This window comes from Macaca thibetana, chromosome X, assembly GCF_024542745.1.
Source record: "Macaca thibetana thibetana isolate TM-01 chromosome X, ASM2454274v1, whole genome shotgun sequence".
Classification (NCBI taxonomy): domain Eukaryota; kingdom Metazoa; phylum Chordata; class Mammalia; order Primates; family Cercopithecidae; genus Macaca; species Macaca thibetana.
The window spans coordinates 103514315-103540971 of NC_065598.1; the positions used below are offsets into that span (position 1 = coordinate 103514315).

The window sequence follows — 26657 nt, forward strand, 5'->3', positions numbered from 1 at the left end:
TTGGGCGTATCCTCCACGGTAACAGTGATGTCTGTCTATAATCTTTCATGTTCTTATGGCTTTCTGAAAAGCAGTGCTATTATTGAAATATCTCCCATAAACATTATAAAACAGTAAAACAGTTAATGTCCTTTTGATCTTGTAATGTAGTATTACACAGATCTTCTCACTTCATGTAAAAAACATGATCTTTGTCAGTGCTTCTTTTTACTGCTAGAATACGAAACTGAATTTTGCATATTAGCTGAAATATTACTAGAATGTTTTTGTTTTGTTAATATCTCAGGTTAACAATCTGCTATTTGATTCTTTAACCTGTCTTGAAAAGGTATATATATGTCTCATTATTACTTAAAGAAATTGGGTAGCTGATTTGAGAATACACCATTATTTTAACTTTTTAGTTGATTCTATTTTTAACATGAAAATAAACAAATCAATTTAAAACTTTTAAAAAGGAACGATTAAGTAGATATATTTTATCTTGTTTTTGGAGGAATGTCAATATTGTGAAGCACTTCTCCAAATCCTTTTAAGAAGAATGTGAGTTAACTTATTAATAGTAATATGTTCACAGGGAGTAATACGTATCACTGGGAGATAATAATATGTACTATATTACAATAGTAATATGTAAGTGGAAAGACAAGTGATAGACTTGAGTCTGTCTGGCTCTGTTTTATAAGCTGCATACACTGAACCTCATTTTATTCATCTAAAAAATAGGATGATAGTATGTACTTTGAAGAGTTATTCTGAAAGTTGAAGATATAAAGTACTAGCACATCTAGTGATGCCCTTTTGCCATCTGTACTTTATATGCTGTTCATTCATTCCACAAATATTTAAGCGCATTTCTGCATTGGGCCAGGCACTGGGAACATAATGGTGGACATGGCACCTGTCTTCACAGAACATACACTCCTTCGATTTTCCGTCTGTAGGAGTACTGCTCAGCTCAGCCTTCACCTCCTTCAAGAAGCCATCACCCATGCTCTAAGCCTCTCTCCCTGCCTCCCTCATCTGGTTCAGATGTTCCTCCTCTGTGTCCTCAGAGTAACCTGCGCATACTTTCATCATAGCACTTCTATATACCGATTTGTCTCCCCATCAGGCTAAGCTCTCAGGCCGAGTATGGTGTCCTATCCTTTTTTTTTTTTTATACCCAGCTCATGGCTTGGTACACGAATAGGTACTGAGAAAGGATATTTGGATAAACAGTGCCCTCTGGTGGCCAGATGTTGTAAGCACAATCTTTTATGCATCATAAGGGTGAGTAAAGCCCAGGTGAGTAAAGCACCTAGGAAAGGCAACTTTTTCTTTAAAACAGGGAAAGGACATACTTCAGAATATGTGGTCTCCTAGGATCTCCTAGGTCTCCTAGAGATGTTGTTATTCCAACATCTCTCCAAATCTTTACTAATTCAGAAAACAATATTTAAATGACACAATAAAGGAAAACTATTTTGAGTGTGCAAAAAGAAAATGAAAGAGAAATTTGTCTCATGTAATAAAGAAATGTAACATCATATACAATTTTTCATAATACTTTTATTTCAAGGCCTACACACATTCATTCATTCAACAAATATTTACTGAGCATCTACTGTGTGACAAGCACTATTCTAGGTATTAGGGATACAGTAATGAACAAAACAAAGTGCTTAAACTTAAGGAGCTTACATTCTCATAGGAGGACATGCACAATAAACAAACATATTTTATTAGGGATTATAAGTATTACGGATAAAAATAAACTAGGTTACAGAGTGGGGTGAGTGTGTGTCTGTGTGTGTGTGTGTGTGAGAGAGAGAGAGAGGACGCCATCTGAGCAAAGGCCTGAAGATGTATTAGAACTTCAGAGAACTACAGAAATGCTGGTTGACCAGGCCTGCCTAAAACATTATGGGACTTTAAGAGAGTTTTCTTTCTTTTTTCTTTTTAAAAATAAGTTTAATCTTATGTAAAAGTTGCTAAAATAATACAGAGAGTTCCCTCATACTATTTAACTAACCTTCCCCAATGCTAACATCTTATATAACTACATAACTATCAGAACTAGGAAACTGTCATTGGTACAATAATTCTATTGAGCAAACTATAGGCCTCATTTGATTTTCACCAGGTTTTGCATGCACTCAAAATTTTTTTGGGGGGACCGGGCGGACAGTTCTATTAATCGTATCACATTTATAGATTCTTGTAATCACCTCTGTAATTAGGACAGTATTGTTTTATCATCCCCCAAAAACTCATTTGTGCTACTTCTTTATAGGCACATCTGTCCCCCAGCAACCACTGATATGTTCATCATTACTATAATTTTCTCATTTCTAGAATGTTACATAAATGGAATCACATAGTAGGTAAAATACTGTGATTTGCTATGTCACTCATCATAATGCCCCTAAGAGCCATTCGATTTGTTGTGTACATCAATAGTTTTTGATTTGTTATTGCTAAGTAGTAGTCTACTGTGTGAATATTCTACAATTTGTTTATATGTGCCCACAGTGAAGAGCATTTCAGTTGTTGCCAGTTTTTTGCTAATAGAAACAAAGCTTTTATGACCATTCATGTAAGGTTTTTGTGTGGACATAAATGTTCATATTTCTAGGGTAAATACACAAGGATGAGAGCTAGAGAGTTTTATTTCTTCAGAGGGATTTATAAACAAGTGCCATGCTTCACAAAACAAGCAGTAGATTGGAAAGAACACTGGATAGGACTCAGAAGATCTGGCTCAAGCCTTGCCCTGTCATTTAGTAGCAATGTGATGTCGGATAAGCCTCTCTCTCCCCTCTCTAGGTCCCATATTTCTATCTCTTAAGTGATGGAGTAGAAATCGATTATTTCTTCAGTCTTTTTAAGATCTAATTACGGCCGGGCGCGGTGGCTCAAGCCTGTAATCCTAGCACTTTGGGAGGCCGAGACGGGCGGATCACAAGGTCAGGAGATCGAGACCATCCTGGCTAATACAGTGAAACCCCGTCTCTACTAAAAAATACAAAAAACTAGCTGGGCGAGGTGGCGGGTGCCTGTGGTCCCAGCTACTCGGGAGGCTGAGGCAGGAGAATGGCGTGAACCCGGGAGGTGGAGCTTGCAGTGAGCTGAGATCCGGCCACTGCACTCCAGTCTGGGCGACAGAGCGAGACTCCGTCTCAAAAAAAAAAAAAAAAGGTCTAATTACATGGTTCTGACGAGATAGAAAGGAGGTTTCTGCCTCATTTCACAAAAAATTGTATAGCTATGTACATAAAATACCAGATGAAAAACCTAGGTTATATCTCCCATCTTTTTCTTCCATGTTCTAAACAGTTACGCAGTGGCTCACACGTGTAATCCTAGCACTTTAAGAGGCCAAAGGTGGACGGATCACTTGAGGTCAGGTGTTCGAGACCAGCCTGAGCAACATGATGAAACCTGTCTCTACTAAAAATACAAACATTAGCCGGAAATGGTGGTGCACGCCTATAGCCCCAGCTACTCGGGGGCGGGGAGGGGGGCGGGGACTGAGGCAGGAGAATCGCTTGAACCTGGGAGGTGGAGGTTGTAGTAAGCCGAGATCACGCCACTGCACTCCAGCCTGGACAACAGAGTAAGACTCCATCTAAAAAAATAAGACATAAACAGTTACTTTGCATACAAAGAGACTATTGGGGAGAAACCAACTAAGCCTAAGTCTATAAAAGCTGGGTGGCTGTTCCCTGAGGAGAAAGGACTCCAAAATCAACACAGAATTGCCACACGGCATAATGCCATTCCTCAGGCATGTATATGGAGCAGATTGTCCTCACCCTCTGTCTCCATTATTTTTATTAGTTAGACATAGGGTAAAGTACATGCAAAATATATGTGTGTATATATATGTGTGTGAACTGTCTATGCTTTTAAAATATGTTGTATTATGTATTTCTCTACAGGTACTATTTTTTTTTCAAAAGTCAGGAAGGAAACACACAAAATATTTGCAATGGTTAACTCTAGAGATTGTGATTGTCGTGAGAGGCAACTCTAAAGGAAAAAGAAGTATATGTTTGTGAGCACAGCCTCTCTCTCTCTCTCTCTCTCTCTCCCTATCTCTCTCCCCCTCTCTCTGTCTGTCTCTCTCTCTCTCTCTCTCACACACACACACACACACACACAAACGCACACACAGTGGTTAAAATCATAGACATGAGACAGACTGCCTGGGTGCAAATCCTGGCTCTGATATTTACTAGTTATATGACCCTGGGCAAGTTACATAACCTCTGTTTTCTCAGTTTCTTCTGTAGAATGGGAATGGTAATTAATAATAGTGCCTACCTCATGGGGTTAATGGGAAAAGTAAACAAGTGAAAATACATGAAGCAATTAGAATAGTGCCTAACATGTGGTAAGCACTATAAAAGTATTAACTCTTATGTACTCCTCCCACAAGCTGATAGAAAACTTTTCTCTCAGTCTATGTCTATCTGAAGGCCTCCCATAGCATGAGTCCCTGAGCCCAATTCACTAGGATAGTTATACTTCTAGAAATGGCTTGGCTGCCACCTCCCCATCCACACTACTTTTCTAACTTTAACAGCCAATCTCCCAGCCACCTCTACCCTCCTAATCCCTCACCCACTCCCTGGCCAAAAAAATTACACACCAAAGCTGTACATTGCTTAACTATGTCTCAGTAATTTTTTTGCCTGCTAAACTGTAGTTACTCCAGTGCAGGTGACTAAAAATTCTACTAATAATTTCATATATTCCTTGCTCCTTTAAGTGACCATCCTCCCTCAGATCTAAAGAAACAGCTATAACCAATTTTTTTTAAATCCCTGCTTCATTTAGTCATAGTTACATAAAGCTGGAAGGACCATCTTTGAAATATTGCAGTGTTTACCTTTAGAAAACAAAAAAGAAGATGGTCTCTTCTTCCTCTTCCTTTTATACATTTGAAACTTCCTGATATAACAGGGCTGTAGTGCTGGTGGTGATCATGATGCTAGTGCTAGTGGTAGTGATGTGCATGTATGTGTGTGCATGTGAGAGAGAGTCGGGGGGGTGGGGGAGAGAGAGAGAGAGAGAGAGAAGGATCCTTAAAGTGTGATCTGGGTTAACACCTTAGCTTTGATGCTGCCACAGCAAATGCTATGTCTGCTTCATACACATTGTGCTTTCTTAAATGCATCATTTTAAGAAAGTAATGAATTCTTTGCAGCTCAGTAAGGTGACAAGGCTGTTCATAACAATTTCTTGATAATTCATCAGATGTCCAATTTACCTCTCACTTTTCCTTCTCATTTCCTTTGCACAGAAAGTGACTACTTATTAAATAAAGCCCAACTCAGCCTCTTTTTTCTGTTATGGAGTCTGAGAAGGTGGGATAGTGATCTCCTGAGTGGTCCTGAACAATAATGGGAAGTGGAAAGTGTGTTGTGCCCCCTCCCAGTTCTTCATGTACTGTGTCTGCCTTCTCTCTTCACCTTGCTCTCAACTAACATGTCAATTAACAATTCTTAAGGTATTACTATAGTGCTAAGATCCTGACATTTTTATCCAAGTACTTTCAGAGACTCAAAATGACAGCACAGCTCTCCATAATATATCTCCAACCCCTGTTTCTAGCCTTATTTCCCTCCATTGCATCTGTCAGGTTGATCTACTTTAACCAAACACATTTTCTATTTCCCTGCTTATGCTTTTGCTCATGCTATTCATGTAATTCATTCTGCCTAAACTTGTCTCCCCTTAAGCTCCATTTCTACCTGCCCAAGTCTTGTTCATCCTTGAAGACCAGCTCAGATACATGAAACTTCATCTAATCCTCTGATTGTCCTTTTCCAAATTTTCTCTTTCCTATGATCTCATACACCTTTGATTGTATTCTATTATGTTACTTGTTTTGCTGGTCCTTAAATTATAATTAGTTGTATTCACACTCATAGTCTCTACTAGACTGTAAGTGCCTTGAAGGCAAAAGCTGAGTCTTTCTCATCATTATATCCCACTCAGGGAAACCCAGCACTATGCTGGATACATGTGGGATATACTGTGGTATGTGGGAGACGCTCAGTAAATGTTTGTTGAAATAAAAACTTCCCCAAATGATCTTTAATGGAAATTTTCACAATATTCTGGTGGAAGGGAGATCTTTTTGGACAGAAGATTTCAGAGAATAAACTAGGTTGGCATTTACTGTGAAGAGTGGAGAGCACTGAGATGGAGAAGCCAGGGAGGAATTCCCTGCCATATAATAATAATTATTATTATAATTATTGCATTTCACTTGAGTCTGGATATATGGGATCATCTATTTCACATATCTTGTTCCATCTGAACAGGAAATCTCAGTGCCTTCTGAGCTCCTGTGCAATGCTTTATAGTATAGATGGATGCGAGTAAGCTGAGGGGAAAGTGGAAGTGGGGAAGTTATCATGGAAGTGGGGTGGAGGGAAGGCTGATGAACTTTAAACCCAGGAATAAAATACCTGTAGAATGAGCAATGGGAGATCTCCCCTGCCCCCTCCCCACCAAAAATAATCCTAACTATCAAATAAGCTCTCTGAAAGAAGCTAAGGGTAAAAAGATATAGCCCATTTGCATTTCAATACAGAAGAGAAACAATTGCCAAAATGACTTTTTGCAGTTTCTTAAATCTTAGCAACTTATGGCTTTGGTGAACTCCCACCTATTTATTTCCTTGTACTGAACAGTGGTAAAGTCCTTCCAGCAGGGGCATTAGGTGTTTGTATTAAAGATAGGTGGAAATTGGGGAAGACTAGGTCTTACTCTACAGTCAATCTTTGGGCTGGGAGGTAATAGGGTAGGATGGGCAGTTGGAAAGAAATATGCAAGTCAAATTTTTGCTGCCTTAAGAAGAAAGTAAAAGAGCAAAGAGCAGAGAGGAGGACCTGGAGACTTACCAGGGAGCCCGTGTTGCCTAGTGTTTAAGACTTGGAAAATTGAGGCTAAGACTCTTAGTCATAAACATCACAAACTGCCTCCCAAAAGTCTTTTTGGGGTGGGTGGATTTATACAAGTAGGTTGCCAAAATTGACCTAATGGTATTTTCAAGGAGGATAGATTTTTTTTTCCACAGACATAAAGCCATTTAGAGAAAACCACTAACCTGATACAAAGAGCAAATGTCAAAGAGCTAGGGTCTTCCACAAACCAACCAACCAGCCAAGTATGCTTATTAAGGTAACCCAGTTATTTTCAATTAAGCGTTAATAAGCAAGTGAAATACCTCAATGTATTATGTTTTCAAACAAAGAAAATACCAGGGGCTTTCAAATGCCTTCCAAGCAATTTGAGTTGTTTTATTCACATCACGAAGACCGGTTTTCCCTGAAGTATTTCCTGTTCAGAAAACACTTAAGGACCCTGCTCTTCTGTTGTGCTTCTTGACATGAAAAGATTTTAATGTCATTGCTTTACCTTTAGTTTGGAATTTTGCCTCTTCAGTCAACTTTTCACTCTATTAGTTGTGCCTGGTTTTATCTCCCCTGATGTGACTGTCCAAAAAACATTCCTACCCTAGCTCCCTCATTTCACCTTATATTTTCTCTACAAAATACACCCATGGGAGTATATTTTATAATGCTTGGCATTCTTATTTTGATTTTTTACTGTGCTAAATCAGTCAATAAATGTTTGTTGTAAGGCTTTGTACCAGTTATAATGGGAAAGATAAAGTAGTGTAAAATCTTCCCTCAAGGAGCTTGCTGTCTAATTGAAGATATGTAAGCAAATGAGTACTTCTTATATTAGATATTTCCTTTCTGTTTCTGACATTTTCCTTGGCTAGCCCCTGTCCACATCACAATAGCCTCCTAAATAGTCCTCAGGTTTACTATTACCCTCCATCAAATCAGTCCCTGTTCATCTTCTTAAACAAGTTCACTGTGGTACTTCTCGCACCACCTTACCTTTCTTCCCCTCAAAAATACTACTTAACGATACCATATTGCCTAAAAGTGAAGTTCAATCTCATTTGCTTGGCTTGAAATTTCTCTCCTTCACACCTTTTTAATCAAAGTCTTATTCCATCTTTAAGGTTTAATTCAAGTTCCATTTCATCCACGCCTCTTTCCTCCACTTACCCACCAAAAGTAATCTTTCCTTTTAATTTCAGTAGATTATAGTCTATATCACCCATTCAGTATTTAATTTATGCTACCTTGATTGGTTTCTTTTACATGTATATGGCTCTTCCCCATCCAGATTGCAAATTTTTTGAGGGCAGGGCCTTAGCATAATGCTTTGCACAGAAAAGATGCTTGATAGGATGTTTGGTAATGAAGACATGATTTTTCCTGGCTTCAGAGTAGAGGAAGGATTTATGAGGATGGAAAGGAAATATTCTGGAGGTAGGGAGATTAATTAAGGAGGTTTGTGCAACAATGGTCCTATCACAATAGGTGATAAGGGCTTCAGCCTATTGGTTCCTTGGCTCAGATCCTCACTATATTAACGAAGAACTTTGTTTGTTTAAGGGTAGTCACGTGAAGCAGTGGGAGTGGAGAAGGAACAAAGAAACCTGTAACTGTTTGCGATCAATTGGTTGTAAACACTACTGCACTTGGACCAGCCACTGAGGAAATTTAGCAAGATTAAAAAGGAAAGGAGGGAAGGACTTTGGGACTCCTGTGAATTTATGTGGGGACAAAGGAGAAGTAGCAGTCAGAGTTTACTGAACCTGAGTAACTGCAATAATGATAGTAGCATTGACACAAAAACAGGAAAATCAGAGGTGGAAGCCAGATCTGGAGAGAAGGCGGTAAGTTTGTTTTTAGACTTACTGAGTTTAGGGTAACTTGAGTAACAAAGTGAACATGTCTAATGAGGAGCAAAAGATACCTTTTGTCACATTTAATTCAATCCAACAAATAATTACGGAACATCTACTATGTGCCCGTCATGATACTGGAGATAGATACAGTCACGTAAGACAATTCTTGCCCTCCACAACTCGTGATGGAGTGAGGAAGACAGACTAATATGATAAAATATAGGAAATGGTATAATTGAACTATATATAGAGTATGTGAGAATATAAATAGGGGATCAATTGTTTGTGTCCAAGCAAGTGAGAAAAATTACAGAAGCGATGATCTTTGAGAAGGGCCTTAAAAGATAAGTAGAAATGTGTTCAATAAACAGATGGGGAAATGACTTTCCAAGTAAAATAATAGTCTAGGGCAAAGGCACAGGACATGAAAGTGCATGGCATTCTAGGGGAACAACAAGGAGTCTGAAGTGACTAATGAGAAAGGGATGACAGAATAAAGATGGATGATTTGAAAGAGATGACGATTTTCAGAAATTGAAGAAAAGGGTGTTGTTACACTCAGCTGGAGAGCAGCCTATGTGTAAGGTTAAAGATGTAGTCTCTAGTGTTGAACTCTCTCAGCCTAAATCTCATCTCTGCTACTTACTAATTGTGTAACCTTAAGCAAGTCACTTAATCTCTCTGTGCTTAGTTTTCCTCATCTGTCAAATGCAAATAAAGGTACCTACCTCAGGACTGTTTTGAGGACTGAGAGTGCCAATATATGTAAACTAATTAGAGCAATGCTTGGCATATAGTGTTATGTAAAGGCTAGTCCAAGGATTACATTTTCAGAAACAAGGTACTACATCATTGTGTACTACACCAGTAGCCACCTAAAAAAGAAATTATAAATGGCAAGTGTCTAAGTTTCTAGATACTGTAAACAAGGACCCAGAGAAAACTAAATTAATCTCTTAGTCTCAGTTAAAGGAGTTCATGAGCTGGTAAGATACCTGCCTTGGAAACGTAGATCCAATTTAGGGAAAGGGTGAGGTGTCTGAGAAAAAAAAGTAGAATGGCTAGAGTGCCATTCAGAGTAAGTAGAAACCCCCATTGTGGCATTGCCCTAGAAAATGGAAAAAAGCAACATAAGATTGTCACTCACCAACAGACATATTTTATTTCAGTTAAGTAGGAAACAGAAAATTAGCCATCAGGGGGCTTCAAGTATGAGAGAAGGGGTAGTAGGGTCCAGTGACAGGTATTTTGCTTGGGTTGGAGAATTTGGAGGAACCCTCTGAAGAGGGATAGCAATTGGAGATGCAGCCCTACCTTGCTAATGAAGCACATCTAGCCCCTTGAGTTTTGATGCTCTCAAGTAACCCATTGTCTGTTCCTCAGCCTTCTAGAGCTCTGCTCGAGTGATCCTTGAATAGACTCTTGGAATGCTTGTGCTTCCCTGTATGACTGCTCTGTGTGCTGCTGAAATGGAACTGAACCTCGCCCGCCCACCCAGCCAGCCCAGGGGTTTCACTTGACAGAACTCGGTTTGAATTCTGGTTTTACCACTTACTAGTTGTGTGATTTTTGAGCAAGTCACTAAAATTCTCTATGCCTCAGTTTCCCCGTCTGTGAAATAGGAATAAACATGGTTCCGATATTGTAAAATAGTTATGATAATTACATGAGATAATTTACCTATGAAGTGCTTGGCAAGTTAAGTACTAAAAAGATGTTAGTTCCTTCCTCCTTCCTTTCCTGTTATACTTGGGCAGCCCGCAAATCCCCTGCTCTCATTTTAGCCCCTCCTGGGGGCTCTGGTAGTTTTTTTTTTTCCAACCCTGACTTTGCAGTAAAGATGTTTTGATGTAGCCAGTATTCCAAAATAGGAAAGGTATTCAGATACTGGACAGCCCAAGGTGAGAAATATCCACGAAAACACGACAACTATGTGAAAAATATATACACATGAATATATGTTTAATGATCTATTTAATGTGAAAAATTACAGGGGAACAAGGAAAACTGAAAACATTTTTGTTAGCACAATATATTGTTGTAATGTTTTCTTAATATTTTGCCTGTGGAGGATACTCTTTTCTTTACATACCTAAATCTCCTTACCCTCTTTCCAAAAGAACGGCAGGAGGAAAGGGTACTGGAGTAAAGGGAATTGTTCAGTGGGAATAACATGCCCCCATCTCATCTGTCCTTCTGCCCAGCCTTCCATTAACCATCATGATCTACCAGAGGCCTGGAGAGCTTCCTAACTGTGGTGCTTCAATGCCCTTGCATCATTAATATCATCATCTCTACCCTTCTTCTAGGAGTGGATCTTATGAGGGAGGTATGGAAGAAGTTGTGCATGCTTAGCTGTCAGTCCGAACCTTTTAGAGACAGCAGGGGACAAAGGCAACAATCACTGTGTAATACTCTGAAATTTCTTGGCAGGTGAACACTGCTATGCATGAGGCAAAACTTATGGAAGAATGTGACGAGTTGGTAGAGATCATCCAGCAGAGGAAGCAAATGATCGCTGTCAAAATCAAAGAGACAAAGGTAAAGCACAGCACTTCAGTGAATCCAAGGAAGAGCTGACTTTACAGATATCAAAATTTGGTGCAGATGATTCCGGTTTGATCATGAAAGCAAGAAGAAATGAGATTATAGGAGGAGAGGCAAAGAAGTGATGTTTGGCCTACTGCTCTGAATCCAGTAAAAACGATGGCCATTCTGGGGTGTTAGAAACGTTCTATATCTTGACCTGGTTTACGTGGGTGTATGTGTTAGGATTTGGGTGCTTTACTGTTGTATGTTATAACTCAATGAAAAGGAAAAAAGTAATGGTAGAAATGTGAGTCAGGATTATGGACCACGAATGCCAGGATGAGGACTCTGGGCTTAATCTGAAAAGTGTTGGGCAGCCATTCTAGTTTCTTAGGAAAGGAGAAAGACTGATTGATATGGCAGAGGTATGCAGGGTAGATCAAAACGGGATGATACCAAAGTCAGGGTAGCAAGTTACGAGACTTATGGAATGATGGTTTGTAAGAGTTGATAAAGACCTAAACCAGAGTAGTGGCAGCACAAATGGAAGGGAAGAACACAACAGGCATTGCTAGAAAGGAAATGATAAGAAACATTGAACTTTTAAATATAAAAGATGAATGAGAGAGAGGGAAGACTCAGTGAAGACATTCAGGTTTCGAGCCTGGGAACTGAAGAATCATGATCATAAGGGTCAAGTGTGAGCCTCCATATGGCTATATGGTTTTAGGCTTGTTGACTTGCTGGTCAGAGTTAGTGGTTATAAGTTCATGCTGTGTGTATAATGTGAGATGTTTTGAGAGGCTAGAGTGATAACCAATAATTTGTGCCATGCTGAGTGGTTATAGCTTATCCAGGAACTAAAGTTTCCAAGAACACAGATTTGTGAACACACAGGTATGCATAAAGACACTTACAGAAATATATACATAGAACTGTAGATACTCATAAAGAAAAAGATGGTACTTTTTAGTAAACACATATGAAAATATATTGACAATATTTTGTTTGTTTACATACAAACAGAACAAAAATGTAAACAATGATAATCTCTGGGTGGTAGTGTTTCTTTTATACTTTTTATTTTCAGAATTTTCTATAATGGGCATGCATTGATTTAGAACCAGAAAAATTAATGTTACTAATACAAAGAGGGGGTAGATAACCGAGAGTATATGACTGTGTTGCAGCCTAAGTATGCAAGCTGTAGACAAGAGAAGGAGGGGTTGGCACAAGAGACACAGTGGGTAGGGTGAGAAGGTGAGTGGTTAGTACAGGGACCATGGAATATTAATAAGCATTATTTTTAGAAGCACTGCAGCATACCTCCTTCATGTTGTGTTTTATTGTTTTTAATTAAGCACTGCATGTTTTATCTTATTCTTTTCTTTTACTAATTCCTTAAAGGTTATGAAACTGAGAAAGTTGGCACAGCAGGTTGCTAATTGCCGCCAGTGTCTTGAACGGTCAACAGTCCTCATCAACCAAGCTGAGCATATCCTGAAAGAAAATGACCAGGCACGGTTTCTACAGTCTGCAAAAAATATTGCTGAGAGGTCAGTTCTTTATGTGCTTTTGAAATGCCTGCTCTTGTGAAAAGAGGCCAATTTAAAGTCACTTAAAGTTCAGGCATGTATGTAACAGCTGCCACCTGAAGATTTTACCAGTTAAGTAGTTATGGAGCCTCAGTGGTAAATTACCCTTTGGATTTCTGAACCCTTGTCTCTGTCTCTGCAGCCTATCAGCTCTTTTAAGGCACAGTCAAGTACTACCCCTAGCTACTGCCATAGCTCCCTGCTGCTCACTCAGTGCATGAGCTTTCTATGATGGTGTTGGTATAAGGGTAGAGACATTTTAGCTATATTGATAGGTATGTGCTCTTCTCAGTCTGCATGCAGTTTCTATTGCTTTCATTTCATTATTCTGCACATAAATCCTTTACGGCAGTAATTTTTAGGCCTTTATTTAATCACTCACCTCTTTCTAAATTAGATGAGAGTCATGAACCTTCTTCCAGAGGAAAAACAATGCATTTAATAAATATACACAGAGAATTTTCTATACAATTTCAGAGGACTCACAGATCCTTAGAAGCCCATCCACAGACCAAAAAATCCATGGTCTAAAGTGAAACATTGTTCAGGACGGTCACCAAGACTTCAAGGGGCTGCAGAGGCTCATTAGGCCAGATTTGACCTCCTTATATCTCCTTCTCATTCATTGAAGACCTTGGCTCCAGGCTCACAGTATTCCTCCCATTGCCTCTGCCACCATTTTGGGTGACTTCAGCAACAACCACATGGTTGACTCATCTAATGCCTTAGCCATCTAGCTTCTTTAACATCCCCTCCAACAGTGACTGTCACCTCAGAGCTCCATCTCATCCACCCATTTTCATGGACCACATGCTGAACCTCACCATCACTCAGAATTGCACTGAAATCATAACTTAAAACACCCCATTTTTTAACTATAACCTCTACTTAAAAACTTTTTTCTTATTTTTGTTTCGTTTTGTTTGGGACAGAGTCTCACTGTATTGCCCAGGCTGGAGTACAGTGGTGCAATCTTGGCTCACTGCAACCTCCGCCTCCCAGGTTCAACCGATTCTCCTGACTTAGCCTCCCAAGTAGCTGGGATTATAGGCATGCACCACCCTGCCTGGCTAATTCTTGTATTTTTAGCAGAGATGGGGTTTCGCCATGTTGGCCAGGCTGATCTCGAATTCCTGGCCTCAAGTAATATGCCTGCCTCAGCCTCCCAAAGTGTTGGAATTATAGGCGTGAGCCACCGCCCTGGCCAAAAATTCTTTTTTTCTTCAAATACATATATACTTCAACTTCATTGAGACTGCTAAGGCCTGACTCCTATACTTTCTTCCTACCCACCAGCTATTTCCTGTCTTTAGCCTATTTAGGATCTGTGATTTCTCACTTCAGATACTCTCTTTTCAATATTCTCAATCCCCTTGCCCCATTGTCCTTTTAACATACCAACCTGATCAAATCCCAACCCTGAATCAGTCCCACTTTTCCCATTCCTATATTTGAGTTGCAGCATGCTACTGGAGAAAATCACATAACCAAAGAGGTCGGTACTACTGCATCACAAATTTATAGCTTCTAAACCTCACCTGGGCCTTCAGTGCTAACCTGAAATCCTTCTGCATTGCTTTGGTCAGCTTTCTTTCTAACTTGTCATCATAATGGCTATCTCAAATCTTTTGTACTTACTTCAAAATTCCAACTCTGCCACTTTTCTGCTTATGCTCGGTAAATGCGCTCTTATTTTACAAAGAACAGTAAGTGTGAAATAATGAATTCAACTTCTCATATCAAGCTGCTGAACACACTTAGGTCCACATCCATTACTTCTGCCTTCCTTCTGATTGAAATGGAAGAGATGTCTCTTCATTTGTGCTTTGGCCAAATACCCTCTTTTTTCCATAGCTTCAATTTATTCCTCTCTGTAGTTGACTTCACATCCATTTTTAACTCACTCATGTCTTTCCTACCTAAAACCAACCACACAGAAAAACGCCATGACTTTCCTCTACTTCATATCCCCTCCAATTATCACCTGTCCCTCTCGTTCCCTGCACAGCAAACTTCCTGAAAGACTTTACATTTCCTCACCCCTAATTTACTCTTCTGAAATATTTAAAATGTATTTATATCCAAGTAATACCTTGTGCATAGTTAAAAAGTAAAATATTACTGTAAGTCATATTGCAAGAAATAGCAATCTCCTCATTCTCAATGTCTGCTGTCTGATAATATTATTATCAATAGAGTTCTTACTTTGTACTGGGCATTATTTTAAGCCTTAACAAGTATTAACTCAATCCTAAAAAAAAACTTTATGAAGTAGATACTACTTTTATCTCCATTTTATAAATGAGAGAACGATGTTCAGAGAGGTTAAATGACTTGCTTACAATTGTCCAACTAGTAAGGGGCAGAGGCAAGATTCAAATTTAGGGAGTCTAGTGCCACAGTCTACACTTTTACAACAAAGCCAAGCAATTTCAACTCTATCAGGTGTTTTTATCAGCATGACCTTACATTTCTAAGTAACATCCTTACAATGGTAGTTTTAATTTTTTTCAACTTTAGACATTATCAGTTAACTTCTGTAAATTTGGACTTTTTTTTCTACCACTACTTCTACAAATATTTTTTATGCCACTTCCTTCCTCTCTATTGGGGATTCCAATTACATGTATATTTGGCTGCCTGAAATTGTCCTATAGCTCACCGATGCTCTATTTTTGTTTTGCAGTCTTTTTTTTTTTTTTTTTTTTTTTTTTTTGCCATTGTGAAAACACATGCAAGTGTGTTTCATTTTGGATAGCTTCTATCGATGTATCTTCAAGTTCACTAGCCTTTTCTTCTGTGATACCTAATCTGCTGTTAACCCCTCCAGTGTGTTTTTCATCTTAGATATTATAGATTTCATCTCTAGTTTGATTTGGGTCTTTTAAAAAATATCTTCCATATCTCAAGATATTCAGACTGGGTGTGGTGGCTCACACCTTTGATTGCAGCACTCTGGGAGGCTGAGGTGGGAAGATCACTTGAGACCAGCCTGGGCAACATAGTGAGATTTCATCTCAAAAAAAAAAAAAAAGCTGCATCTGGTGACATGTGCCTGTAGTCCTAGCTACTTGGGAGGTTGAAGCAAGAGGATCTTCTGAGCCCAGGAGTTCAAGTGTACAGTGAGCCATGATGGTGCCACTGCACTTCAGCCTGGGCAACAGGACAATGTCTTGTCTCTGAAAACAAAAAAAGATATTTAGCCTTTCCTCTAGCTTTCTGAACATATAGAATACAGTTCTAATAACTGCTTTTATGTCCTTGCTTACTGATTCTAATACCTGTGTCATATCTGGGTCAGTTTCAATTGGTTACCTTTTCTTCTTATTATGGATTGTATTTTCTTGACTTTTGCCTATCAGGTAATTTTTTACTGGATGTCAGACTTTGTTAATTTTCTCTTTTGGGATGCAGTATATTTTTGTATTCCTATAAATATTCTTAAACTTCATTCTGAGACACAGTTAAGTTACTTGAAAACAGCTTGATCTTTTCAAGTCTTGGTTTTCAGATTTGATAGGTGAGATCAGAGCAATGTTTAGTCTAGAGACAATTTTTCCCCACTACTGAGGCAAAACCCTTCTGAGTACTCTATCCAGTGTCCTGTGAGTCATGAGATTTTCCAGTTTAGCTGGTAGGAACAGACACTATTGCTAGACCTATGTGAGCACCAGGGATTGTTCCCTCCTATCTTTTTGGGTGACTCTTTCCCCAGCATTATGTAGTTTCCTCACATGCATTTGTTTATTAGTATTCTGTTGACTACTAGAGGGAGATTCTGAAGGTCTCTAGAATTCTCTTTGCAGCTTTTTTCTCTCTGGTACTATGTCCTGTGAATTCCAGCCAACTTCGTCCACTTGGATTCTCAGCTCTGTCTCCTTAATTTTAGGGAACTCATTGGGCTCTGCCTGGATTTCCTCTTCCTGTAGCACTTGATTCCCTTAAGTTTTCCAAACAAACTCTCCTATAGTTTCTTAAGAAAGAGTACATGGGAAGTAAATTTTCAAGAATTTTTTGCCTAAAAATATTTCAAGTTAATTTTCATACTTGGTAGGTTGGAAATAAATTTTGAAGGCATGACTTCATTGTCTTCTGGCTTCCATTATTGTGTTGAGAAGTTCACTGCCATTTTGAATCCAGATCTTTTGAATATAACCTATATTTTAAAATCCAGAAGCTTAAACAAAAGTTAATATTACTTTTAATTGACAAATCACAGTTGCATACATTAATGGGGTACAATGTGATGTTTTGATATATGCATACAATGTGGAATGACTAATTGAAGCCAATTAACATATCTTTTACCTCACTTACCATTTTTTGTGGTCAGCCATTGAGATTTACTCTTTCAGTTATTTTGAAACATAAAATATATTATTATTGATTATATTCACACTGCTGCACAACAGATCTCAGAAACTTATTCCTCCTGTCTAACTGAAACTTTATACCCTTTGACCAACAACTCCCCATTCCCTCTTCCTCCTACCAGCCTCTGGTAACCACCATTCTACTCTCTATTTCTGAGTTTGATTTTTTCTGATTCCACCTATGTGCGAGATCATATGGTATGTCTTTCAGTGCCTGGCTTATTTTACTTAGCATATGTCCTCCAGGTTCATTTATGCTGTCAAGGATAACAGGATTTCCTCCGATTTTAGTGGCTGAACAGTATTCCATTATGTATCTATACCACATTTTCTTTATCCATTCATCCATTGATAGAAACTTAGGTAGATTCCTTATCTTGGCTATTCTGAATAATGCTTCAGTGAACATGGGAATGCAGATATTTCTTTGACATATTGATTTCAACTTCTTTGGATATATACTGACTAGTGGGATTGCTGGATCCTAAAGTAGTTCTATTTTTAGTTTTTTGAGGAACCTCCATATTTTTTTTCATAATGGCTGTAGTAATTTGTATTCCCACCAACAATGTATAAGGGATCCCTTTTCTCTACATCCTCACCAACACTTATCCTTCTTCTTTTTAATAATAGCCATTACAATCTAGAAGCTTTAAAGATCTTATCTTTAACCCAGTGTTTCTGAAATTTCACCAAGATTTGCCTCGGTTGTAGATTTTCCTTTCCTTTCCTTTCCTTTCCTTTCCTTTCCTTTCCTTTCCTTTCCTTTCCTTTCCTTTCCTTTCCTTTCCTTTCCTTTCCTTTCCTTTCCTTTCCTTTCCCTTCCCTTCCCTTCCCTTCCCCTTCCCCTTCCCCTTCCCCTTTCCCTTTCTTTCCTTTCCATTTCCATTTCCCTTTCCCTTCCCTTTTTCCCTTCCCTTTCCCTTCCCTTTCCTTTCCCTCTTTCTCTCTTTCTCTCTCTCTCTGTCTTTCTTTCTTCCCTTCTTTCTTTCTTCTTGCTCTGTTGCCCAGGCTGGAGTGCAGTGACATGATCTTAGCTCACTGCAACCTCCGCCTCTCAGATTCAAGTGATTCTCCTGCCTCAGCCTCCCTAGTAGCTGGGACTACAGGCTCGGGCCACTACTAATTTTAGTATTACTACTATCGTGCCCGGCTAATTTTGGTATTTTTAGTAGCTGGGACTACAGGCTTGGGCCACTACTAATTTTGGTATTACTACTACTGTGCCTGGCTAATTTTGGTATTTTTAGTAGAGATGAGGTTTCACCATGTTGGCCAAGCTGGTCTCAAACTCCTGATCTCCAGTGATCTGCCCACCTTGGCCTCCCAAAGTGCTGAGATTACAGGGGTGAGCCACCATGCCTGGCCCATTGTGGACTGTTTATCATTCATTTTTCCTGGGCACTCAGTGAATCTTTCTAATCTAAAGACTGGTGACCTTTAGCTCTGGAAATGTTCTTGTATTATTTGCTAATAATTTCCTCCCCTTTATTATTTCTCTTCTTTGTTTATGGGACTTTAATTAGTGAACTGTTGGACATCCTAGACTTTTTTCTCTAATTTTATCTTTTCCATTTTCCATGACTTTGTCTTCTTGTTTTACTACGATACTTCCTTAATTTTTCATTAAATCCTTCTATTGAAATTTTAATTTCAGCATTCCTAATTTTATTCACAAGAGCTCATCCTTCATCCTTGTTTCTTTTTTAGCATTCTGTTTTTGCTTTGTGGATACAAACTATTTGGTTTTCTTCTTGAGAATATTATCATTTTTAAAAGTTTGCTTCTAAACCTTGCATTGTCTGGATTTCCTCCCAGTTCCTTTTCTCTGTTAGTTTAAATTGCTGTCTTTTCCTAAATATCTGGCAAACTACTGGTTGTGTGTTTGAATTTAAGCACTGAAAGATGACTGGAAACTCTGAGTGGATGGGAATAATTTATGGCTTGGTGAACTTTGCTATAGGATTATAAGGCAGAATGCTGGCTTTTTATTGAGGACTCCAAAGTGTCAGTTCCGTAGGTCTTTTCTCTTGGGTCAGATTCCCTTGGATGGAATCCTCCAATCTCCTGCTTTTGATTGGAGGGGCAGCAGTGTGGAAGGTATAAGCCTGGCTGCCAGCATTCTGGGAGCCAAGGAGGGAAAAGGAGCTGAGAGTTTTAAGACTGCTTTTAGTATAATGTCAAAGCTCAGCAGAAAGTAAACTTCACATATCCTTCCAGAATGAAGGAAGGGTAGTTATTGGTTTAGTGTGCCTGAATCTGTGGATCTAGTTGTTCCTTATGAAAACTTTCAACTTTCTGTGGCACTAAATCAACTTGATGTTGTTGGCTTCCTGATCTAGTTTTCTCTGGTCTGTTGTTGGTTACCACACATTCATTGCTTTCTAGCTTCCAAACATTTGTTGACAATCTTTTACTCGTTGGCATCTCTTTTCCATTCTCTTTGTCTTTGTAGGTTTATGACATTTCATTCTTTGACTGTTATTTCAGTGAGATTTCATGAAAGCAAAAATAAAACATATATTCAAACCACTATATTTAATAATCTCTACTCTCCAACTCTCTGAAATGTTTTGTCCCACTACCACACCATTGAAAGTATTCTTTTCAAGGTCATCAAATGAATACCTTGTTGCTAAATATAATAGACACCCCTTTGTTTCATCTTACCTGATCTCTCAGTAGCATTTGTCCTCCTGATCATTTTTACTTGAAATTTCTCTGCCCTTAGCTTCCATGAACACTCCTGGTTTTCTTCCTACCTAGCTATTTTTGTTTTGTTTTGCCTTTGTGAGCAATGTTTCCTTGGTCTATTCCTTTAATGCTATTGTTCTTTGTGATTCTGTCTTAGGTTATTCTCTTTTCTCATTACACGTTCTCCTTGTTGCAAACTCATTGGTTCCTAGGGCTTCAATTACCATTTAGATGGTTATGATTCCCAACTCTTTATCTGAATCTTATTTTCATAGGCTCAGGTATAACCTGAGGTGTAGGTGGAATAGATGACTATCTATGTAATATGACTTGAGAATCATCTTCCCAACTTCAATACTGGTCTCCCACAGGGTCTGAAATTTTCCCCCACCTTTATGCACTGTATTGTGTTAAGGTACCATGACTTCAGTTAAAATGAAATTTTAGCTGGGAGAGGTATGTCTTTCCCCTTACAAATGATGCCTTATATTATTTGTAATAGAGACCAAGGCCTTAAGAGACTGCAACAATATAGCTTACTTTGTGTTTTGCTTAAATAAAAAAAAACACAGTCAGATACACACACACACACACACATAAACACACACACACACACACACACACACCCCACCAGGTCACTTTTAACCCATTCTTAACCTTTCATCCACTGTTAACATTTAGGAATATAGTATTCCAATATTTCTATTTAGATATACTTCACAAACATGATATCATGCTATATATACTGCATTATACTCTACATTTGAAACAATGTATCACAAACTTTTCTCTGTATCATTGGATATTATTATAAAATCTGATTTCCAATTGCCTCATGTTATTTTATCTTTTGATATATAGTACATTACTTAACTCAGTCTCCACTGTTAGACAATTAGGCTACATATGGTGTGTTGAGTGCCCTTGTAGTTGTATCTTTGCATACATCTCAATTATTTCCATAATAAAAATTTTATGAAATAGAACTGTGGTGTCAAAGAAGGTTTATATTTTAAGCTATTTTGAAATTTAATGCTAATTTGGCCTTCAAAATATGTATCAATTTCAATCCTAATACAAATATGTAGGCATTATTGAATATAGGCATAAAAGCTCCTATGCTGTCATTTGTTTGTAATTTAAACTTTATCTCATGTTAATTTACATTTCTTTGATTTCTCATATAGTTGGACTTTTTAAATATATTTATTTGCCATTTGTTTGCTTTGACTTTGTTTTCTTTGATGCTTTGTGAATTAACCCTTTTTGTTTTATTTGTTTACATGTATGCTTATTCCAAGACACTTAAAAATCTGGTCTCTTTGCTTCCAATTTTGACCTTTTCCAATCCCTCCACTGAAGCCATAGTACTATTCCTGAAACATGAATTTCCACATATTACTTCCCCACCTAAAATGCTTAGTGACTCCCATCATTCTTAGGATAAAATCCAACGTTTGTAACATGGCCTACAAAGTCCTGCATGATTTTGTCTCATTCTCCAGGCTTCAAACGAGAGAGAACACACACACATCCACATAGTCTTTGCTTAGTTAACTCTTACTCATTAGGTAGGTTTTAGGTAGGTCATTAGTTAAAATCGACTTCCTCAGGGGAGATTTCCCTTAGCTCCCAAGTCTCTTCAGATAACTCCTGTGTACACTCTATTCCCTTTGTAGCAGCACTTCTATTGCCCATGTAATGTCTTTCTCCTTCATGATGTGTGGGCTCTTGAGGGCAAGAACCACAACAAAACTTGTTCACTTTGTGTACCTCCAGTGCCCAGTACAGTGCCTGGCACACTAGTTGTGCTTAATAAGTATTGGATAGATGGATGGAAGAAATAAAGAAGATTGGAGAGGCCAGAAAGAAATTCCATGAGCTAATTTTCTAGATTAACTGTTATCCTAAAGAAGTTGTCTTCTTGCTCACCAAATCTTGGCTATTCACGTGAGACCTTATGATTGTACTGAGCTAGTCTTTCATTTTGCCTGTAGCTTATCCCTGAAACATCTCTATTTTCAGAAACAATAAGAGATGTTGTTGGTAGATGTACAGCAGGGTATATGTACATGAGGATATGTATTTTTCAGTTTCTCATTCCCTTACAACTAGCTCACCGTAAAAGTTTCCTCTCTGGTCTTCCTACATTCAATGCCTTTTCTCTCTCCTCTAACCTACATATTGTTGCCAAATGAATTTTTCTTTCCTCACCATCATTTACATGTTCAAGGATCTTCATTGGCTCTGATTTAGAAGATCTTGCACAGGACTAAAACATGTATATTTTGGCAAAAGCTCCTCCAGATAATCCTGATGTGTAGTGATGGCTAAGAAGTGCTGAAGTATGTAAAATATACCTCAATTTTTTGAAGAACACTCTAAATGGTGAAGGGTATAGAATTTAGTATCAGATGGACATGGGCTCAATTACATTTCTGACTCTTACTGGTTGTGTGATCTTGGACAAATTACTTAGCATTTCAATGTGTCAACTTTCTCATTTGCAAAATTGAAATAACATCTACTACATAGGGTTATGGTAAAGAGTAAATTAGATAATGTGTGTAAAGTGAATGTAGAGAGCATTGTATATACTAAGCACTCGATAAATGTTAGCAGTTATTTTGTTGTTAGTCATTGAATTGTTCATTCAACAATTATTTTTTCACTATGTGTCAAATGCTGTGTTAGGGCCATGGAAGATATTAAGAGGTACAAAATATGAACCCTGCTCTTGAGACTCTTAGAATTAGTTGGGAAGATAACACTATCATAGCACTATACAATCGGAGGATAATAAAGTGAAATATAAATGCTATAAAAGATCACATAGGTCAGGTGCAGTGGCTCATGCCTGTAATTCCAGCACTTTGGGAGGCCAAAATGGGTGGATCACTTGAGGTCAGGAGTTTGAGACCAGCCTGGCCAACATGGCAAAATCCCGTCTCTACTAAAAATACAAAAATTAGCTGGACGTGGTGGTGGGCGCCAGCTAGGGAGGCTGAGATATGAGAATCGCTTGAATCTGGAAGGGGGTCGGAGAGGCAGAGATTGCAGTAAGCTGAGATGGTGCCACTGCACTGCAACCTGGGTGACACAGCAAGACTCCATCTCAAAAAAAAAAAAAAAATCACATAAATGATATATTTAGGGAAGGTGTTAACCTAGCATGCTGACTTGCTGACTAGCATAAACAAAAAAGAAAAATCTCCAACTGTTTTTACCAAGTCTTTAAAGGTCTAGTTTTGATGCTGCCTGCCAGATGGAAAATGATGCAGAGGGGAAAAAATTCTGTATTTACTTCTCAGAATTAAGACCGGATGGGGGAGTGTGTTTGAGGGGTGAACATATGTGAATAAATATGGTATAACTCTTAATTGGTTCCTGATGATTAAAATTTAAATGGTTCCCATTGGAAAGGCACAGATATGATATTTTCACTAAATAAATCAAGGCTTACAAGTCATTTATTTTCACCTTGTTAAATCAGAAATCAAAAACTGGGTGAAGGTTGCAACCTATTTTGATGTATATTGATGTACTTTTCTCTTTTTCAGGGTCGCTATGGCAACTGCATCTTCTCAAGTTCTGATTCCAGACATCAATTTTAATGATGCCTTTGAAAACTTTGCTTTAGATTTTTCCAGAGAAAAGAAACTGCTAGAGGGGTTAGATTATTTAACAGGTGTGAAAATACTGTGCTTTCCTTCCCATTTAATTTTTTTTCTTCTGGTATGCTTTTACTTAAAAATAATTTGAAAAAGACAATATTTATAATTTACATATTTTATAATCTTTAAAATGATGCATGTATCTTTTCAGACAGAATATATTTTAGTTCATGTAACAGAAAAAAAGATGATTTATGATTTGTTAACTATTTCTAGGATCAAAATGGGTATACCATCTATACTTAAGAGTAAAACACAAGAAATTTGCTGATAGATTTGTCCTTATGAATCTAACAGTAATGTATTGTTGCTTGTTATGAGAGTAGAACTCAGGTGACAATTAGGGAATGTTAGAGAATGCCTTATGTGGGTACAAGTACTACCAAAATGGTTTTAAGGAAAATTAGGAGTTAGTAGATCAGGAAGAAAAATGTGAGAAATATCTGGCTCTCAGACAATTTTAGAAAATGAGGGACACAACCAGCCTGTTGAAAATGCTGGCTACTTTCAGGATTGTTTAATGATCATTTCATGAAAAAAATATACACAAACTATTTTTGCAGCTGTTTTGTTACTACATTAAATACCTGCCCCTTATTGAACATCTACTTTATTCTAGACACTGTATATTAATTTTATATCTTTAATCCTTACAACAAATCTATAAGTTAATTATCACCCCTATTTTGTAGATGAGGGAACTCATCATTTTGCACTTGACTATACAGCTAAAAATATGTAATGGGGCCGGGCACGGTGGCTCACGCCTGTAATCCCAGCACTTTGGGAGGCCGAGGTGGGTGGATCACCTGAAGTCAGGAGTTCGAGACCAGCCTGGCCAACATGGCGAAACCCTGCCTCTACTAAAAATACAAAAATTAGCCAGGCATGGTGGTGGGCACCTGTAATCCCAGCTACTTGGGAGGCTGATGCGGGAGAATCACTTGAACCCAGGAGGCGGAGGTTGCAGTGAGTCGAGATCGTGCCACTGCATTCCAGCCTGGGCAACAAGAGCAAAAATCCATTTAAATATATATATATACTCATTTTGAAATAAAAAAATTAAGTTGAAGACCATATGTTAAGAAAACCATATAATCACTTTAACGTCTACATAAGTGTTTATGCAGGCAGACTAGACAGCTGGGGCAATCATCACAAAAATTTAGGCTTATATTTTTGTTGTAGAAAAGTTTAGGCTTATATTATGTTGTAGAAAAGTGGTTTTAGGGAGCTTGAGGTCCTAGCATTTTGCTTCAGGTTGCATGGTTCATGCAATTTAAAGATTCTCTATTAAGAAAATCTTCTCTTCAAGAGATGTTGGGTTAGGCAGGAAGAGTAACAATTGTAAAATTCCAGAAGAGAGAGTATGCTTTCCTTACTTTCTTTTCCACCTTTCCTTACAGCCCCAAACCCACCATCTATCCGAGAAGAACTCTGTACTGCCTCCCATGACACCATTACAGTCCACTGGATCTCGGATGATGAGTTCAGCATCAGCTCCTATGAGCTTCAGTACACCATATTCACTGGCCAGGCTAACTTCATCAGTAAGTCATGGTGTAGTTGGGGCCTGTGGCCAGAGATAAGGAAATGTAAGGAAGCAGTAAGCTGCTCAAGATTGGCCGGGGCGCCACGAGGCAAGTGTTTGTAAGACATGTTAGGTTGTTTAGTATAGTGTTTCATAGACAGTGTAAGCTCCCCAGAGCATTGCAAAGACCTTACTGATGGGTAACAAGCAAGTTGTATATTTCCTTGCTGGGCAGTTACTGGGGCCATTCTCATTCATTTATGGAACCCTTAGCCTTTCCTCAATTAATCCATGTCACTCCACTTTCCCAAGGAGAGTACAGCTTGGTTGGTACTTGTTCCTTGCCACCATCATTGCTGGTTCTGTGTGTATGAACATCTCTCTCCTTGACTCTTCTACTTCATTATCATGGTAAAATACATTATGTTCAAAGACATTTCCTTTATACCTCTGTCAGTTAACATGGTGACAAGCCTCCTGCCTCTGTCACTCTTCCCTTTACTTCTTCCTTTCCACTAAGAATTATGCTAAATATGAAAACATGTCAGTGGGCCACAAAATGAAAAAGGTTAACAAAGCTGTTGTTTAGCTCACATGTTATGGTTTCACTTTCTGGTGAATTGGAGCAAGACAAAGCAGAGTAGGAACTTCACTCATGCCAGTCAAGAGGGGATGAGCTGAAAGTTCCCCTCAATGCCCTGGGTGTGGGGGCAGTTGGGGGGGACGCGGGGTGGAAATGGAAACAAAAGCAAAATTAAAGCTGGATTCAAGACTGGAACAGATTCCCAACCTAAAATAGCATCTCCATAGCTGCAAATTAGTATTTTCTTTTACCTTTTTGTTCCTGCTTTTGTGTTTGACTTCACAGGCCAGCATGAGAGTAGTTTTTCCAACTAACCCCTTCTATTAGGCTTCCTTTTCCTGTTTTGTGACAAATCTGGGGCAGAATTCTGTTTTGTAACAAGGTGGGGTGGGGAGATGAGACGACATTTGGGGATCAAACTCTAAAAAACATTTGCCTCATGCAACTCCAACCTAAACCACTTGGCCCATATAGCTATGTTCCTGGGTGTTTCTTCAGATTGTGAAGTCACAAACTCTAATGCCCCACTGATTTACTTGTCTCTCCTTCTCTGGAAAGTCTTAATGCCAACAACTGTGCTTCTTTTTCCTGATATGGGGAAAGCAGTCATCTCCCAGGAATTAAGAAGAAGTCTGAGAAGTGACAAAGATCTAAAGGTTGTCACCTCTGTTTTCAAGGTTATATAGTCCTTTGTAAAGAAAAGCTTAAAGGGTAATTCTCAACAGTGATAGGATCATAGCATCTTAGAATTGGAATGGACCTTAGAGGTCATCTAGTCTAATCTTCTTCCCTCCTGCCAGACACTCAGTAGATAATCATCCTGTCTCTGCTTGAACATTTCCAGTGGTGGGTAGCTCACTTCTAACAAAACAACCCATTTGATTGTTGTGCAGCTATAAATAATGGCC

The 26657-nt window shown here is 38.5% G+C and overlaps 1 protein-coding gene across 4 annotated transcripts in view; it reads left to right on the forward strand.

The window, feature by feature from the left end:
* MID2 (midline 2) overlaps positions 1-26657 on the forward strand; it is a 101204-nt gene that overhangs the window by 62089 nt on the left and 12458 nt on the right. For 2 of the 4 annotated variants that reach the window (XM_050777394.1, XM_050777391.1), the window contains exons 4-7: positions 11204-11311; positions 12707-12855; positions 23522-23649; positions 25042-25275. In XM_050777394.1, coding sequence (XP_050633351.1) covers positions 11204-11311; positions 12707-12855; positions 23522-23649; positions 25042-25275 — 619 coding nt within the window. The remainder of the gene's footprint in view (positions 1-11203; positions 11312-12706; positions 12856-23521; positions 23650-25041; positions 25276-26657) is intronic. The other 2 variants (XM_050777393.1, XM_050777392.1) reach the window with 1 other exon arrangement.